The 19,351-nt window shown below is 32.5% G+C and overlaps 1 protein-coding gene across 1 annotated transcript; it reads right to left on the bottom strand.

The window, feature by feature from the left end:
* Positions 1–3,889: 3,889 nt before the first annotated feature.
* On the bottom strand, positions 3,890–10,702 carry LOC114168139 (G-type lectin S-receptor-like serine/threonine-protein kinase At4g27290). Its single transcript, XM_028052873.2, has 8 exons — positions 9,999–10,702; positions 7,511–8,317; positions 6,375–6,488; positions 5,404–5,561; positions 5,105–5,315; positions 4,773–5,010; positions 4,553–4,703; positions 3,890–4,290 (listed from the first exon to the last, which is right to left on the bottom strand). The coding sequence occupies exons 1-8, from the start codon at positions 10,489–10,491 to the stop codon at positions 3,985–3,987; spliced, it is 2,478 nt and encodes an 825-aa protein (XP_027908674.1). The 5' UTR covers positions 10,492–10,702; the 3' UTR covers positions 3,890–3,984.
* Between the last annotated feature and the right edge of the window lie 8,649 nt (positions 10,703–19,351).

Below are 19,351 nucleotides of genomic sequence, written 5' to 3'. Positions count from 1 at the left end.
TGCCAATTAGCTTTATAATTCTGGATTCCAAGCCATTAATGTCTGCTACCAAGAGCTCATAAACACTAGGTGTATCTCTACGTGTCACCCTCTTGGTACGTTCAAGTCCTTGAACCAAATGATCTTGGTTAGGAGAAGGATAATTTAAACCATATGTTAAACCAGTTCCAGAAGGATGCCTCTGTGGAAACATGTTTCATTACTCAATATTTGCTAATTCCTGCAAGAAAATGTTTAGTATAATAAAATATATTTAGGACCTCACCACTCCGCTAAGTGTTTCACTCAATTTTTCACTCGTGTATCACACTTATAGGCTTTTTCTTGAATGTACGCTCTTGCCTTTTACCACTCAAATTCCCTTTAGGGCATAGAAAAGAACTCTAGTAACTTAAGCAAAGAGTGAACAAACAATGTGAAAAATGTTGCGAGATCTAAATCTTGACTTTAGAGGACAAAGAAAATTCAAAACTCTAGACAAAACTTCAAGGAATTTTAAAGACACAAAACAAGAAAATTAAAATTAGAAAATAATAGGACTACCAAAGAAATTTAAATGAGACAACACGGAGACTCTAAGAGAAAGACTGATTGCAAGCAGATATTAATAAACCACAATTAAAATTACAACAAAAAGTTGTGTTGAACTCCCCATTTTTTTTTGGATCCTCTTTTTTTTCAATATATATTTGTTTCCTTCTGACTTGATCCACAATATTTTTTTTTTGCAGTTCAACAAAAAAAAAACAAACTTAAACAATTGATCCTTCAAATCCTCATACTCATGTAAATCAAAAGTAAGTGTACTTGCAAATCCCACACACAAAAACAAATAATTTCCACGAATCAAATGTAGAAATACACAATTTAAATAAAGAATATAAAAGAAATAAAATAGGCCAAAAAAAAAAATCAACCAAATTGGAAACAACCTTAGGGGTTTTACTCCTTACAAACGAAACAAACAAAATTTAAAACAAAGAAAAAAAAACAAGAACAAACAGACATTGAAAAATTGTAGTTTTTTTTTATATGACAGAAAAATAACATAGAAGAGGAAATTCAAACCAGAACCTTGCTCTAGATACCAGATGATACGATCCTATCCAAGAAAGAATATGATCGTTTCTGAATTTGAATCCTCAAGAGGCACGACACGAATAAATCAGAGAAGAACGCGGAATAAGACAGAGATGGAGGACGCCACAATCTAGCAGATTGATAAGTCAAGTGAAGATTCGCCACAAAGATGTTAATCTTTGATAAGAACCAGAGGCCTAAGCCAAGAACAAAGGGAACTCTCTCTTTAATGAAATCAAATTCAATATATGACTAAAAGTGTCTACAATAGTTTTTGGTACCTCTATATATAGGTACATGAGTTAAAAAAAACCTAAGAACCCTACAAGAAGGCCCAAACCAAAACATAAACTACTTTATAAAAGAAAGTCCAAAGCCCAAAAACATAACTTATTTTCTAAAAGAAAACCCAAAGTTTAAAAATATAAATTAATTTCCTAACAATTATCCTTCAAGAGTGCTTCAAGCCATGATTTTCATATCTTTTGAATTTCCACTTGTAGTTGCTTGTAGTATCAAGAGTCTTGAATAGATGTAATTTTCCAATCTTTTGCTCCTTGTCATAGGTCCTTTGAATTATAAATGTTCATCTTTAAGTTCTTCTTATATGGAATCTTGGGATAGTGCTCTATCATTCCCTCCTTCTTGAAGAGAATTTGTCCTCAAATTTGTCTCACTTGAAGATTCTTTATCAACTATCCCAAGATTCCATACAAGAACTTGAAGATGAACCTCTTCAGAATTTATAGGACCTATGACAAGGGCAATGAGCAAGAGATTGGAAGATCAAATCTATTCAAGGCTCTTGATGCTATAAGCAATATGAAATTCAAAGAATATGAAGATCATAACTTGAAGCACATTTGAAGGATAGTTTTTAGGAAAATTAGTTTATGTTTTTAGACTTTGGGTTTCCTCTTAGAAATTAGTTATGGTTATGTTCTATGTTTTTGGGCTTTGGGCTTTCTTTTATAAATTAGTTTATGTTTTTGCTTGGGCCTTCTTATAGGGTTCTTAGGTTTTCTTAAACTCATGTGCCTATATATAGAGGTACCAAAAACTATTGTGGACACTTTTAGTCATATATTGAATTTAATTTCATTAAAGAGAGGATTATCTTTGTTCTTGGCTTAGGCTTCCGGTTCTTATCAAAGATTAACATCTTTGTGGCGAATCTTCACTTGACTTATCAATATGCTAGATTGTGGTGTCCTCCATCTCTGTCTTATTCCACATTCTTCTCTGATTTATTCGTGTCATGCCTCTTGAGGATTCAAATTCAGAAACGAGCATACTCTTTCCTAGATAGGATCATATCATCTGATATCTAGAGCAAGGTTCTGGTTTGAATTTCCTCTTCTATGTTATTTTTCTGTGATATGAAAAAAAAATTACAATTTTTCAATGTCTGCTTGTTCTGTGTTTTGTTTTAAATTTTGTTTGTTTCATTTGTAAGGAGTAAAACCCTTAAGGTTGTTTCCATTTTGGTTGAATTTTTTTCTTTGGCTTATTTTTTTCTTCTTTTATGTTCTCTGTTTAAATTGTGTATTTCTACATTTGATTGTGGAAATTATTTGTTATTGTGTTTGAGATTTGCAAGTGCACTTACTTTGATTTACATGAGTATGAGGGTTTGAAGGATCAATTGTTTAAGTTTGTTTTTGTGTTGAACTGCAAAAAAATAATAATAATATATATACAACAAAAAAATATTGTGGACACTTTTAGTCATATATTGAATTTGATTTCATTAAAGAGAGGATTCTCTTTGTTCTTGGCTTAGGCCTCCGGATCTTATCAAAGATTAACATCTTTGTGGCGAATCTTCACTTGACTTATCAATCTGTTAGATTGTGGCGTCCTCCATCTCTGTCTTAGTTCGCGTTCTTCTCTGATTTATTTGTGTCGTGCCTCTTAAGGATTTAAACTCAGAAACAATCATACTTTTTCCTGGATAGGATCGTATCAACATATAATTGGTAAAAATTCACATTATCTTTGATTAAACTTCATTTTTTCAAATAGATATCAAGTCTAAACAAGAACAACGTGACTTCAAGTAATCTTCTTCATGTTTGATAGATTCATTTCCTAATTCATAATGTTGAACCTTGCCACTTTATATTTTAGGAATATCTATTGATTTGTTTGCAAAAAATCAACCTATGCCAATTTCCTAAGGTGACTATGTTCTAGTTTTTATTATTTTGATGTTCTTGATTAGAATGATAAGTTTTACATGTGTTATATCTATCTATCTATCTCTCTCTCTCTCTCTCTCTCTCTCTATATATATATATATATATATATATATATATATATATATATAAAGTTTTTCATTAGTTCAATTCAACCACTTCTTGAATTCAACTTATTTTTCGAACATCATCTAGAGGTGGTACACCATTCTTTTTCCACTTACAAGTTTTCTCTTCTCATGCTTTTTTTTCATTCATATTATCCTAATTGTAAGTTCTTGTTCTTTCTTGTTCTTAGTCTACCTTCAATTTGTAATTAGAATTATTAACTTAAAGTTGATTATGAAACCATTTCATGATAGCAACAAATGAAGAGATTCAACTCTCTTTTTTTTTTCTCTATTTTTCATATGTATGTAGGTTTCCTTAAACTTTTAAGTATGCTATCATATTATTAATTATTATATATTATATCTAATGGGTTAAATTAGCTTTTGTAGGATGAATCATTGTTAAGTGTTTCATTCATTAAAATATTGTTCTATGTTATTTTGATCTAATATATTTATACTTTATAAATATATACAATCTCAATTTAATTGGTCACTATATTTACTTAAAAAATGAAACAATATATTCATATTTCACCTTAATAGAAGTGTTTGTTACATACCTTTGTATAATAATTAGAAACAAGTTAATTTTTTTATCTAGCATTTAAAAGTGAAATAGATGCCTCATTGACTGAAGAAGATGTTTGTCTATTAGAAGAATCTTCCCCTTCTTTTGAGATCTTTCTAATTAAGAAACCAGGCTCCTTAGGTTCAGGTAAAGCATTTTCGCTAGTCAACATAACAACAACTGATGTCATGTTTGGCCTATCATTTGGATGATGTTGTAGACATAAAAGACCAATTTGAATACATCGTACAACTTCAAACACATTATATGAGTCCTCCAAACAAGCATCAATCAATTGCTCTGGAGTACCCTCTTTCCACAAACTCCATGCCTACAATAAATTAATACATTTGTTAAATGAGGTTAAATGATATGATTAATGAGTCTTTCAAGGGAGAATCATTGGAAGATACGACACCAATGAGAAACAAGTCCTACCCATATAAGAAAATGACATCATTTTTAACTCAAAACCTTAAAGCAATGAGTTTATGCATCTTCATTCTTATATGTTGTTCAACTTTCTCATTTCTACCAATGTGAGGCTTAGACTCACACATTCTCAAGAAGATTTGTATATTTTTAATACTTACATGGTCAATGAGGTTATGGTTGTTGTCTTGGAAGGTAAGTGCTCTATTTTTCTTTCCACTAAGAATTTCTAGTAACAACACTCCAAAGCTGAACACATCCGATTTTGTAGAGAACAAGCCATCAATAGCATACTCAGGTGCCATGTAACCACTAAAAGGAATAACAAAAAATTAATTTCATATCTAATTAATCATTTAACATTAATATTAAGATACTTACTGAGTTCCAACTATGATGCTTGTACTTCCTTCAACTTGATCACTTCCGCATATTCTTGCAAGGCCAAAGTCAGAAATTTTTGGATTCATATCATTGTCTAATAAAATATTACTTAGTTTGAGATCTCTGTGTATGATCCTTAATCTAGAATCTTGATGAAGATAAAGAAGCCCTCGAGCAATTGCATTCAAAATGTTGAAACGCATTTGCCAATCTAAAAACCTACTTTTATATGTATCTGTCAAGATTGTTCAAGAAGTCATTAGTGTTTTCTTTCCAAAGTTACCCCAAAAAATCAATCTTTATTGTACTAAAAAAAATAGAAATCTTACCAAAAATAATTAAATCAAGACTTTTGTTGGGCATGTATTCATAAAGTAGCATCTTCTCCTCATGTTCAATGCAATAACCAATAACCTTAACAAGATTTCGATGTTGAAGTTTAGCACACAATATAACTTCATTTCTAAATTCTTTCAAACCTTGTCCTGAACTTCGTGAAAGTCTTTTGATTGCAATTTCTTGTCCGTCTACTAATGTACCCTAAATTTTATATAGTTAAAAAATTAAAAATGATGAGATTCATGAGTTTTATTTAACTATATTAACAAAAGAAAGCTTCAAAAATTACCTTGTATACAGGTCCAAAACCACCTTCACCAAGCTTATTCTCAATTGAAAAGTTATTAGTGGCTTTAACCAATGTAGCAAGATCAAAGAAAGGAAGCTCCAAATCTTCTTGTTTTCCTTCATTTTTATCCACGGTTGCCATTTTTGTTTCCGTTTTCCCTTGAATTTATTAAACGAGATCAGTATCCTTATGTCAAAATAAAATAAAAAATTTGACTCAAAGTTATAATCACATGAAGACCTCATTTAAATCCATGCATTCAATTTTTAGGCTTCAACTCACATTGTTTTTAAATGAAAGTCTCAAAATTCTTAAAAACTACAAGTACTTTTAAAAACTAATTTATTTTTCTAGTGTTAGTCTCTAAAAAAAATAGTTAAAAAATTGATTTCATGTTAAAATTAATTTAAAGGTATGGTTTCTAACCTTGATTAGTAATTGTAATGGGTAGTGTCCATTTATAGGGTAGTAATAATGATATTGATAATAGTAAAGAGTGTAGAAAGTGCTTGTGATGGTTGGGGTGAAGTGATGACAATATTAATGATTATATTAAAAGTAATAATAATGATGATATTGGTGATAAAGCTAAATTACAATTTTTTAAAATTTTGGATTAGTTAAAATTAAAATTTAGTAGAAAAAAAATGCTATTTAGATCCATTGTTTTGAATGTGTTTTCTTTTGAAACAAATAAAATGCATTTCAAAAAAACCTAATCATTTTAAGTTAAGTGAGGGGCTCAATTTTAGAATATGTAATACATTCTAATTAATCAAGTTCATTGTATATCAAGGAGAAACACACACAAAAAAAAAAAAAAAATTTCCTTAAATAAGCAAGTTCACTCAGTGTTTATCTACAATTAGTATAGTTCCAATACCCATTCAAAAGTGACTAAAAAAGTAAAAAAAAATAATAATACTAATAAACAAAGGTAAGTATTAAGTATTTTCTGGCCAAGAATTTACCTTTATATCTTCGTTTGGTGATGTAAATGCAGAATGTTAATAGCATCACAAACACCAACGATGCGACGGCTGAAGCCACCGCGATTACCTTTTTCCTCCGCCCCTGTTTACCATCTGCACAATGATTCAACAATTGTCAGCAAAAACAAAAAAAAAAAGTGATTACTGAAGGCCCACAAACTAATATCGTACAAAACATTAAAAGTTAATAATATATCATTTAAATAACCCATTTGGATTATATTTTTGATCATCTTAATATTTTTTTTTTCAAGTTTTAATTTTCGTAAATTTTATTTAATTTAATACTTTTTAATTTTGTTTAAATGATTAATAGTTTAACTTTTTAATTTTTAATTTTGATCTCAATAATAAAATTTATTATTAACATTAATTATCAAAATTTTATCTAAAAAAATAATTTTAAAATTGATTTTCAATTAAAAAATTATCTCTAAACATATTTTTTATGACTCAAATAAATCATCATTATATACAAATTTTCTTATAATATAAAACACCGACAAAGAATGTTATTAAACCTAAAATCAATAAAAGTAATTTGCTATTTTACAATAATAACAATATTATTTCTATTATTAACAACTAGCATACTCACAAGCACGATCATGCATGTGTGTATGCATTTTCTAAATATGCATGATATATTAGTAAATGATGATAATATAATGTTTTTAAGTTAATATATAAAATAAAATTATATTTATTAAAAATAAAGTGAAATATATCAGAAAAAATAAGAAATAATGGTTGATAAATAGAGAAAAAAGAAAAAGCGGAAATAGATAATTTTTTAAAAAAACTTGTAAATTGTAACGATTAATTTTAAAAAATTTAATAAATAATTATATTTTAAAAAATAAAATTAGTATTTTAAAATATGAACACAAAAAAAAGAAATCTCTTTATATATTATTATAGATTTGATATTTTACAATTACTTACTATTATTAGCATAACATTATATTTTCGATTACAAAATAATAATAACGTCATTTAATTAATAAAAAAATTAAACAAAAGAATATGTAAAAAATTAGAAAGAAAAATAGAAGTAATCAAATTTAAGAAAAAATTAAAATTTAGTTAATGCCGAGAAGAATGAGTGGATGTACCTGTTTCCGAAGTGGCAATTCGAACATACAAATCTTGTCCACTCTCGATAACTCTGAGATCAAAAAGATCCCCAAACCAAATAGAGCACCCACTCCCTCCATTTCTGGTGTCCAGATTCGAATACGCACTGCAAGAACAATTCCTCAAACACCTATCCCTACACTCCTCAAGCGTCATACTCTGATTCACCCAAGAACCAGTGGTGTTCGGCAATTTCATAGCCCCAAATCTGCGAAACCCATCTCTGTCTTTCACCCCACACTTCCACTCCTCACTCCGCACGCACCCTTCTCTCCAATCCATCGCGTTCCACTGCTGCAACCATTTCGGCACGAACCCATCCAGGCACTGGCAAATCGGCGACCCCGCGATCGCGCACTTTCCGTTGGGTCCGCACGTGTTGTACACGTCGCAGCTGTCGATCGGCAGCGACTGGTAAATGGTCCAGGCTTTGGCCTCCGGAATCCACGTGACGCGGTGGCGGAGATAGAGGGTTTGGTTCATGACGATTATGGTGATGACGGAAGCGTTCCGCAGGGTGTATCGGTAGTAGACTTGGTCTGTGTTGTTGACGAAAACGTAATCGTAGAGTGGGTTGTTTCTGGGACCGTATACCCCGCTGAACATGTTCCCGGTGTAGGGTCCTGTCCTGAAGTACTCGGTTTTGCCCTTCCACATCACGATGTCGGGGTTGCTTCCTAACTCCACCCCCCATGTGAAGTCCCCGGAAGATGGATCGTCCCATGTTTTCCATGCTGTTAGTTTCCGGTTCAGACCGGTTTTCAAGTCCCACCCAAGTTTCATCCCTGTTCATATCGTCACAACAATCAATAATCTCAATCATCCTATATATATATTTTTTATTTACTTTAATAATTTATTTTCTGAAACAATTTAATATGAATCATTTATTTAAAAAAATATAATCATACATTTTAATTAATCAATAATTCACACTAAATCACATCAAAAATTATATAATATAAGAAACAAAATAAAATTCATAATTTCATTGATACATACTTTTTATAACAAATCTTTACACACTTTTTTTATTTTATGGTCATTATTTTTCATTTAATATTTTCATTTTTTTATAAATATAAAAATTAAATTTTTCTTATTAACTAAATACTCTTATTTTTCTTAACAAAATTGAAATTGAAGAAAGAAAATATTAAAAAGCCATAAGAAAATTTAGAGTTGTAATATTTGATTTGAAAGAGTTTAAACAAATTGATTTAATCATAAATATTCTAAAATCTTTCGACTTAATTAACTATCATAGGAAATCGTTTTAAAATATAATTTTCATCTTATACACATACAACCTATATTAAAGTTTGAAATTTCAATTCTTTATTAAATTTTTGGACTTAGACGGGAATTTGAATTTTTTATTAAGTTTTTGTTCTCTTATATAACTATTAAAGTTTGAAATTTTGAATTCTTTATTGAATTTTTTATGTGCAACTTATTTTAAAGTTTGAAAATTTGAATTTTTTATGTGCAACTTATATTAAAGTTTGAATATTTGAATTCTTCATTGAATTTTTAGTATTTGGTATTGCTGCTTTTAAAAATATACTACCAATACACTAAAAGTCTTCAAAATATACTATCAATACAATAAAAGAATAACACACAAAATTCAAAATTCAGTACATAATCTTGACTCTAAAGATCCATTAAAGAATTTAATTAAAGTTTGATTTGAAAGAATTTAAACAAGTGAAACTGCACTACAATTACTCTACACTTCTTTCAACTTGACTATTACCAGGAATCATTTTAAAATATAATTTTCATCTTATCTTACGTACAACTTAAGAATTGTGTACATACATGTTTTCCTATCACTATATAAAAAAAAATACTTTCGTTTATTTTCTTTTAAATAACTATTAAAACTTAATATTCTCCCAAACTACTAATATTTTACCTGTTTTTTTTTTTATAACTTCTGACATCTTATTTGTCCTCACCTCATTTTAATCACACGAGTTATTTTAAATTTAAATATGCTAAATAATACTTCAATCTTAAAATAAAACGAGATAAAAAAAATGGGTATATATTGAAAAGTATATTAAATTTGAAATTAGGGTATATTATTACACCAGTTAAATTTTAAATGAATGAAATAAAATAAAATAATATGACAAAAATACGGACACGTTAATGATTGTGTGTTTATCTATAGTAAAGTATAATTGATTTAATATAAGCAGACATATCGAAAATATTGACATCTTCCACATTCTAAATGTATTTAGAATAATGAGAATAAGAACATGAACCATTTTAAAAATACTACCTAAAATTATAAAAGAAAGATGTTAAAATTTAGTAGTCAAAAAATTATTTTTTTATTAAAAAATAATAAGTTTTTAAAAAGTAAAAAAGAAATTCAGTTTAATTTTTTTAATACAATAATAATAAAAAATAATTATGTATCTTCTTAATTATTTCATTTCACCCTCCTACCTGGTAACAGTGTGTCACAGGGAAAGTCAAAGCTCTGCCACAGAAAAACAGTCTCGTCATTTGCATCAGTTAGAACCAAGTTTCCAGAATCTAAGAGCTGCACAACTGGATTCGAAACCTTCTTCGTTGCATTTGCAGACCAAACAAGAGTCTCGTTCTCGGTGAAGAGTACGAGGTTTCCCTCTTGGCTTATGACAAACTTGTTTGTGCCGGAGTTGTTGTTGCTGCCGCTGTTGTTATTGTTGTTGTGTGTGATTGGATTGTCGCGGTTGGCCACCCAAACCACCGTTTTGACAGGGATGTTTTTGTACCAGATTCCGATGTAGCGCTTGTCGGAACTCCCTGGACTGAAAAAACCCATCTCGAAGGTTCCCTCCTTGGAAACCAAGGTGGTGCCATTGTCGGAGAGTGGTTCGAGCTGGGTGATGGTGAAAGCTGCACTGCAAATCTGAGAAAAGAGTAATAAAAAGTTGCAGATAAGAGCAATGGCCATTTCTCTGCACACTCAGAAATTGTAGAATAGAATGATTGTGTGCTACAATAACTGTTACTTGGCGTTGACTCTGCTTCTTGTCGGTTACGCCACTTTGCAAGCTGCGCCGCCATGTGTGACCTATTGTTTTGCGGAAACTAATGAACAATATCTGTTTTATTTTTTTCAGTCATCCGTTGAATATTGATTGATGACAGCTACCCAACATTTGAATATCGTTGTAAGAGTTGAACGTGATTCTTCTCGATACAGCCTTTCTTTTTCGGTTCTTAAAATAATTATATATATAGTATTTCAAATTGCAGTTTGATCACGATGTAACTTTTGTTAGAAGGACAAAGATAGTTTAATTTATTTTTTTTATTTATTTTTAATTTATTTCTTTGATTATTATTAGATTATTTATTTTAATTTTTTCAAATGATGTAATGATCTAATAGTGATTGAAGTGTTGAATTAAAAATAAATAAAAAAGAGTGGGTCAAAATATCATTGTCCTTGTTGAAATAATTTTGATTAAGTGTTAAACAAGAAACCATAAATCATTGTCTTCTATTTGCTTCATTACATGCACATAACACACTTTAAGTGAAAGTTGTACCTAAATAAAATCTTATGAGTTTATTTCTTATTGCGGAGAATGTTTTTACCCTTTTACATTTACCAATGAAGATTTCATAAAGTCAACATAAAAAATTTCTTGAAAGATACTTTATAAGCTGCTTCAATGCTAATGCACATTATGACGTATCTCATATCAATTTTGGAAATGTTATATGTCTTGTAGAATCTTATGCTTTATTTTAAGTTAGTTGAATTTTTTTTAATTGAGGCTTAATGTTTAGATACCATGAATTTAAAGAATAGATAAAAAATTTAAACATACATGCACTGTATGATGAAGTCTTGAAAATGAAAATTTTGAAATAAAGTCTTTCAACGAGTAAAAAATGATTTGTAATAGCTCTTGTTATTAATTTTGTATTTAAAAAATATTTCTAGTTGAAGGCGAGGAGAACAAGTGATTAAGAATTGCAAAAATACTATCAATTTCGTTGCTAAACCATTGTTTTCATTTGAATAACAAACTAGTAGAATGTTTTTAGACCTTACACTAATTGTGAGACGATGCCTCCCTTTTTAGTATGAAAAACTTTATAGTCTTTTAAATCTCTCCCTACACCAAATCATTAACCATAAGTGATTATGTTTTAAAGCCAAGAGTGACTACATTCCAAAGAATACTCAATCTTAATCAGGAGTGGTTATGGTTACAAATAATACTCTGTGTTGTTAGCTAGAAGTGATTGAGTTTACTCTGGATTGTTTAGCCAGAAGTGATCGAGATCCAAACAATACTCGAGTTTTTACCAATAAGTGAGTTTGTTCCAAATAATACTTAAGTTGTTTAGCTAATTATGATTGAGGTCCAAACATCATTTTCTTGTATCTTTGCAACAATAGTCTACTTAGTTGAACTCAATCAATTGATTGGGAACTTGATGTCGTATGCTATTTACAGGAAAACTAGTATTAAACAACTTGTGTAAATCTCATTCCTCGTCCCTCGTCTCTTTAGATTTCATGTTATTAATCTTCATCTAGCTTAAGAAGGAGTTGCCAAAACAAGTTTTGAAAAACATTTATGACAACACATATCAAATTTAAAGGTGTATTTGACTATCTTCATCAAACAATACGTTGAAGGAAACTACTTGATAAATTGTCTGTCAAAAATAAACTTTGTCTGTTAGCATCTATCTGAAAAAACTTTGCAAAATTATTTCAAAAGGTTTTAAAATACAGTTTAACCCTCTCTTTTTGTGTATTGACATATTTTTACAGATACGACTCTCTTCATCCTTGAAATAAAAAATCATTTGCATCTCATCTATATATCTAAAGAATATAAAATTTGTCTCAAATTCATCATCATTAGCTAACATCTATATTTGTACTTGTGGCATACTCACTCTATATTATTCCAAATGTTAATTATTAAATAATTTATTACAAAAAATAAAAAATAACAATAAGGGAAACATGTTATTACTAAGGATTTAATATAAAAATGATACATTTTATTTTCTTAAACAACAAGTATAATTATCTTTCCTAAATCTAATAAAAATTAATCTAAATAAGTTAAAATCTAAAAAAAATTAATCCTAAAATAAGTTAAAATTAGTCTTAGAGATAGTGTTACTTCTCTTTTGGACACATTATATTGAATGTGTCACTTTGTATTTCTGACTTATTTTTTTAATTTTTTAATATTGATGAGAAATATTTTCTCTTACCTTGTGTTTGGATAGAACATTTCAACCATGTTTAGAAATTGAAATGCTTTGTATTTGAATTGCTTGTAATTAAATTCCATTCATTTTTTAAATAACTTATTTGGATAAGGAAATTAAAATACCTTACATTTCAATTTCTTGTTTGGAAAAAAAAATTTGAATTTATTGTAAGATAAAAGTTAATTTTAACAATATTTATTTTATGCTTAATTATGTTTTGAGTTCATGATAAATTTAGAAACATGCTCGACAACCCAGATGGGTCGGGCATACCCAACTACGTAACCGAATTGGTTAGACCCGACGACCCACCTGAGCTGGACCGACCGGGAAGCCCAGACAGGCTGGGTGGCCCGATGATCTAGAGGCTTGACGGTCCATACTGCACGATTGTGCCGTCAAGTTCGTCAATATGGCCCGGTCAAACCCGTCTAGGTCATTGGCCCAATGCTCCAGACGGGTCCGACGACCCGAACGGGCCCGACAACCTGGATGGGCCCGACGACTTGAACGAGCCCGACAATCCGGATGGGGCCGAATACCCGGGCATGGCCGAATACCCGGACGGGTTCGACGACTCGAACGGGTCCGTACACCCAAACAAGCCCAAAGACCCGGACGGGTCCGACGACTTGAATGGGCTCGACGACTTGGACACGTCCGACGACCCGGACAGAACCGATGACCTAGACGGGCCCGAGACTCGAACGGGCCCGACAACTCGTACGTGCCCTTTAAAATCGTTGGGTTCGTCAGGATAGTCTGGCTCGTACGAGTCATCGAGTCCGTCTGGATCGTTGGGACCGTCTCTGTCATCAAGCTTGTCCGGGTCATCGGGCCCGTCTGGGTCGTCGGTCCTGTTTGGGTCGTCGGTCTTGTTTGGGTCGTTAGACGTGTCCAAGTCGTCGGTCCCGTCCGGGTTCTCAAGCCCATCCTAGTCCTCGGACCTGTCCAGGTCTTTGGGCCCGAATGGGTGTACGAGCCCAATGATTTGGAAGGGCCCGTCCGGGTCGTCGGGCCCGTCTAGGTCGTCGGGTTCGTCCGGGTTGTCTGGCCCGTCTAGGTCATCAGGCCCATTCGGATCATCGGGCTCGTCTAGATCGTCGGGCCGTTTGGGTCATCACCTATCTGGGTCATCGGGCCCGTTTGGGTCGTCAGGTCTGTCCGGGTCGTCGGACACGTCCTGATCGTCGGGTACATCCGAGTCGTCCGGCCCGTCTGGGTCGTCGTGCCCGTCCGGGTCGTCTAGAATGTGAGGTTGAGTGAGAAGAATTTCAAATTCCACCTATTTTGAGGGTATTTGAATTTCTACTAATTTAGCTAATTGAAATCCTTCAAAAAAATGCTTGCATTTAAAATACTTTTTAATTTCTCTATCCAAACAAAGTATTTCATTACAAAGAAATCTACATTCTTAAAAAAATGAATTATTTCATTAAAATACTCTATCCAAACACGCATTCACATAATGGTCAGTGACCGCCTCTTTTTTTTTCGATACTATTAAAGTGAATGAAAACGATCAATAATTTTAACTAATTTCTGCAAAAGAATTATGTCCACAAATAAAAAATATGTTTAAAAACGTATTATAATTCCCGCTTTAATAATATTTTTATATATTTTTAAATAATTAAAGTAGAGAATAATATCGTTACGTGATGATTAGGTAATGTTTCTTCCATTTTTTTTAATATTATTTTTCTTTGAGAGTCAGAGAAGTTCAGCTAAGCAAAATTTCTAAAAATAATTATTTCAGTTTTCTCTTGATTTCCCAGCCTTCTTTATTTCTTTCTTGCTTCCTCCATACTTTCCTCTTATTGTGTTCAGCTTCGTCACTTTCTTTGCTTTTTCTCTTAATATTTTTTCGTCGTCTTTGTTAAATTAATATAAATGAAATCGTCAAATAATTTCTACGCAATCTTAACCCTAAAATGTAAATTTAAAAGAATAAGATATGACATAATTGGTAAATAAATTTCTCTTTCATAAAAAAAATGTTATAGAGAATGTTTTTATATTTTCATATTTATTAAGAACTTCAATGCAGTACATGTAGTACATTTAATGTATCTCTACATATATTTGTGAATATCAGAAGTCTTGAAGATGAAAATTTGAAGTGAAGTTTGTCGGCGAGTACTAAATGATTTATAATAACTCTTTTTTCAACTTTGTATTTAAAAAATCTTTTCGGTTGAAGACAATAAAAACAAGTGATCAAGAATTGCAAAAATATTATCAATTTTATTGTTCAAACATTGTTTGTGTTTGAATAACAAACTAGTAGAATATTTTTAAACCTTACATTAATTGTAAGACACTTCATCTCTTTCTAGTGTGCAAAAATCTATGTGATCTTTTAAACCTCTCCCCACACCAAATCTTTAATTAGAAGCCAATGTGTTTCCAAAGAATGAATGCATTCTAAAGAGTATTCAATCTTAGTCAAAAGTGATTATTAGCTAGAAGTGATTGAATTTACTCTAGATTGTTTAGCCAAGAGTGATTGGGGTTCAAACATTAGAAAAGTTATATGAAAAAAGAAAAAGAAGGGTTTTGCAAATGAAACAAAATTAATTAAAGGCTAGAAAGAGAAAATTTGTTTGAGTGTTTTAATAATTTAAAATGGGATGAATACATATTCATTATCTTCCCCGGACTTAATTTAAGAAATTAAATGTTACTCGAACTATATCAACAATCAATTAATACAAGAATTTCTCATTAAAATTGGGCTTAAATACATTATTGGTCCCAAATTTGTCTCAAATTTCATTTACTTTGTTCAATTTAGTATTTATATTTTTGAAAAGTTCAAAAACATCCTAATTTTTGTAAATTGTGATCAATTTCGTCCTTTTTTGTGACGACGTTTAAATTGTCAACGGAAGATGAACTGTGACTGTCACGTGTTATTCCGTAATTTTTTTTTATTTTCTTAATTCTTAACCTTTTTTTTAATTTTGAAAAAGTTGTCCATGTGTCAAGTTAGCATTGTGACACATGGTAGTATTAGTATCATTGTCACGTGTTAACTCAGTATCATTGCCACGTGTTAATGTCAGTATCTTATATTCAATTCAGTCTCAATTTTCGTTAATTTTATTTAATTTACTCCCTATTCACTACAAAAAAATATTTTAGTTAATTTTGTTCAATTTAACACAAATATAGACTGAATTGAATATAAGACATGTGACATTAATATGTGGTAATGATACTATTTTGACATGTAACATTGACATTAGCTTGACACATGACACTGCTACTGTCATGTGTTACAATGCTAAGTTGACATGTGGACACTTTTTCTTTAAAATTAAAAAAATAAAAAAAAAATTAGAAGTGACACGTGACAATCACTTTTCACCTTCCTTTTGTTAAAAACAGATTTGTCTAATTATCTTAACCACAAAGGGATCTGAATTGATTAATAAGATTTTATCTAGTTTAAGATGAATCTTGAATAAATCTTTAGGTTTTAAAGCTCAATTAATCAATTTCACAGTTCTGGGTTAATGGACTGTTTAAATCAATCAAGAAAGATTAAGGGAGAGAAGAAGGAATCAAGACACACAATTTATACTGGTTCGATTCAAGGCAAATCTACATCCAGTCTTCTCATAAGTAACACACTTAGGATGATTCCACTAAACAGAAAGGATCCAAGAATTACAAGCACACCTATGTAATTCTAACCCCCAAAACCCAAGAACTTGATTCATCAATCAAGAACTCCCCCTAGGAGCAATGCATCCACACAATTGCACCTAGGCCTACACTTCAAACACTGAAGCAACTGTAATCAGAAATACAGAAAACAAAACAAGAAACGAATACACATATACTGTGCAGATTTGACAAGATGCTTCTTGATTCAAGCAAGACCCATCATGGTAGAGTCAACCATCAATTCTTCTTGGATCTGCACTTGAGTGATCTTCCAGAATATTCAGAAACTTTGTGACTCTCAGATGGCTCTGTTTCAGATGGAAAACTGTGTGATCTCTCCAATTTCTCCAGAACCAAAACAGATTCTAAAAACAGCTTTTATACAAAGATTTTTGCTGTCACTAATTTGATTAGCAATTTACCTAATCGATTATCGTGAGTATATTTTCACTTACTTTGTGCCATACTCACAGCTAATCCATTAGTTAAAAAACTAATCATATGCAGGATTACACAGTAGGCCTGAAATACATTTGATAAAGAGAAGCTATTTGCCTAATGCATATCCTAACTGGACCAAGCTATGTTTTATCCTAGACCAGTAGACATCATCAAAATTGTTCTTCATTCATGGGTGAAATAGCTCCCCCTTCCAACAATCTCCCCCTTTTTGATGATGTCCAAAACATGGACTGTGATAAGCCTGCCTGCAGCACATTAAGCAAATAACAACAACAGTACACAGTACAGGCACACAAGGTAAAAAACAACATAGGCATATAACAGATATCACTTTCATTTTATGCTCCCCTTATCAGTATAGCCTATCAATGCAGTGGCAAAATAATTCTCCCCCTTTTTGGATAGTAGCAAAAAGACATATTCAATATAGGATAGCGAAAAAAACTAAACAGCACAACAATGTAAGAGATGCAGCAGGAGATAATGCATAACAACCAAGATAATAACTGTGCATAACAACCAGGGTAAGCAGAGTATATAACACATTATAGTCCCAACCAAAATAATCCTAGGCTAAGGAAGCTATGCTAGGAGAACCTAAAAAAGGAAACACACACACCGCTAGGACTACTGGGATCCTAAGGTCAAGGGCTACAGACTAAGGCTATGAAGGTTGGTACACAAAAAGTAGGTGTGTGTGGGTAGAAGGCTAAGCTATTCTTCGTTAGTGGCATCCTCAAATTGCTCACTCTCACTACCTTCTACAGTGTCCACAGCAACTTCAGGAGTATGTGAGGCACGACCAGTGTTGAGTTGAGCCAGTTGTTGTTGAACAGAGGTTAGTTGGTGCTCAATGGACTCCAGTTTTGTCGTCCAAGTTTGATGCTGATCAAAAAGAGTCGTGACCATGCACAACATTTCCTGCTTGTAATGAGTTCTGGTGGCAGAAGAGGAAGCGTCAGCAGCATCCTCAGGGTCATTATCTAGTTCATCCTTGAAGCACCAGGCGTTGCCCTTAAAGGACATTCCCATGTGATGAAGGGCATTTGCCCCAATCAGGCTTGTGTGATTTGGAGTGTAGGAGGCCTCACCAGAGAAGTCCACTTTGTAGTGCTCGAGAACTTTGCACACGAATACGGCATAGGGCAGAGGATAGTTGGGTAGCTTGATGGCTTTCTGCATTGTATCAGAGACAACCTCATACCAGTCTACAAGAATGTTTGACTTGAAAGCATGGATAAGGAAGACGTCCTCTATTGTGAGTTGAGCATGGTTGCCGTTGCGGGGAACCAAAATCCAAGTAGTTAAGAATGCGAGCACCCGTTCATCCTTCTTCATCCCACCAGCGCGGAAGATACTATAGTCGCGTTTGGCTTTGGGATCCCTCAAGCAACCCTGGTAGATATCCAGGCGATTTGCCCCAGGAAACCCTCGATGGGCTGGAATGCCGGAGATGCGGAAGCCAGCAATGGAGGTCCAAACATCTGTGGTGAGGACAATGTTTACCCCTTTGACGTGCGAGGTGAGAAGATCGTCTTCACACGTGAGGTTTGCGTAGAAAACCCTAACCAAATCGGGGTAAATGTCACCTGTGAGTTGAACGAACGTCTCCAGGTGTTGGGAGGAGATAAGCTCTGGGAAGGTAAAGCCGTGATTGCGAAAGAAGGGTAGTTCGACTTGCTTGTGGTTGATGATTTTGCGATTGCGGAAGGATTCATTTAAATTTTCTTAAGCGTCGCGATCACTGATCCAGCCATCAATATCGGGATCCCGTTGCTTGGTGGCCATGCACTTGACACGTTCGCAAGAGGAAGAGGAGGATGCCATGAAGGAGTGGTGGAGGGTGTTAGGTGACGGTGCAGCAAAGGTGGAAAGGGAAAGGGAGGACCTAGGGTTTTTGAGAGATTAGGAAGTACCAGGATCCTAGGTTCAGAATTAAGACTACTATTAAGAGCAGGGAATTTACTTACCTAATGGATTAGCGAGCTCCTTTTGAGAAATTAGAAGGCAACTATGTAAAGCAATACTAACATAAAATGGGCTTAACCAAGCACGATAATGGATTAAGGCCAAAGGTAGGCATGCAGCTACACAGTCTGGACACAATATGCACACAAGCAGATGCAGAAACCAGAACGAGCTAGGTATGAAATTTTTTTTAACCATATATGCAGTATGCATGTAACTGGAAATGAACCCTAACAGTTTAAATATGATGCCAGTAACAGGTAATACACATGTAACAGAACATGAAAATGCACACACATATTTAACATTAGTTAAGTGAGCATAGTTAATAAGAGCAAGTGATGTCCAAAATACCCAATTCATTTCTCAGAGGGTAAAACCTCTCTCTGGCCAGAGGTTTAGTAAAGATGTCTGCCAGTTGATGTTGTGTGTCAATGTACTCAACCTTGCACTCT

This window comes from Vigna unguiculata, chromosome 11, assembly GCF_037176805.1.
Source record: "Vigna unguiculata cultivar grain cowpea cultivar isolate G323 ecotype 2 chromosome 11, ASM3717680v1, whole genome shotgun sequence".
In the NCBI taxonomy this organism is placed as follows: Eukaryota; Viridiplantae; Streptophyta; class Magnoliopsida; order Fabales; family Fabaceae; genus Vigna; species Vigna unguiculata.
The sequence above is the reverse complement of the archived record's forward strand: the minus strand, read 5'-3'. Positions and strand labels throughout refer to the sequence as shown.

Coding starts and splice junctions, on each gene's coding strand:
- LOC114168139 (XM_028052873.2), bottom strand. CDS start 10,491: ATGGCCATTGCTCTTATCTGCAACTTTTTATTACTCTTTTCTCAGATT. Junction 4,704..4,772: donor AGCATCATAGTTGGAACTCA/GTAAGTATCTTA, acceptor TATTCCTTTTAG/TGGTTACATGGCACCTGAGT. Junction 4,291..4,552: donor ACCATAACCTCATTGACCAT/GTAAGTATTAAA, acceptor AATTTATTGTAG/GCATGGAGTTTGTGGAAAGA.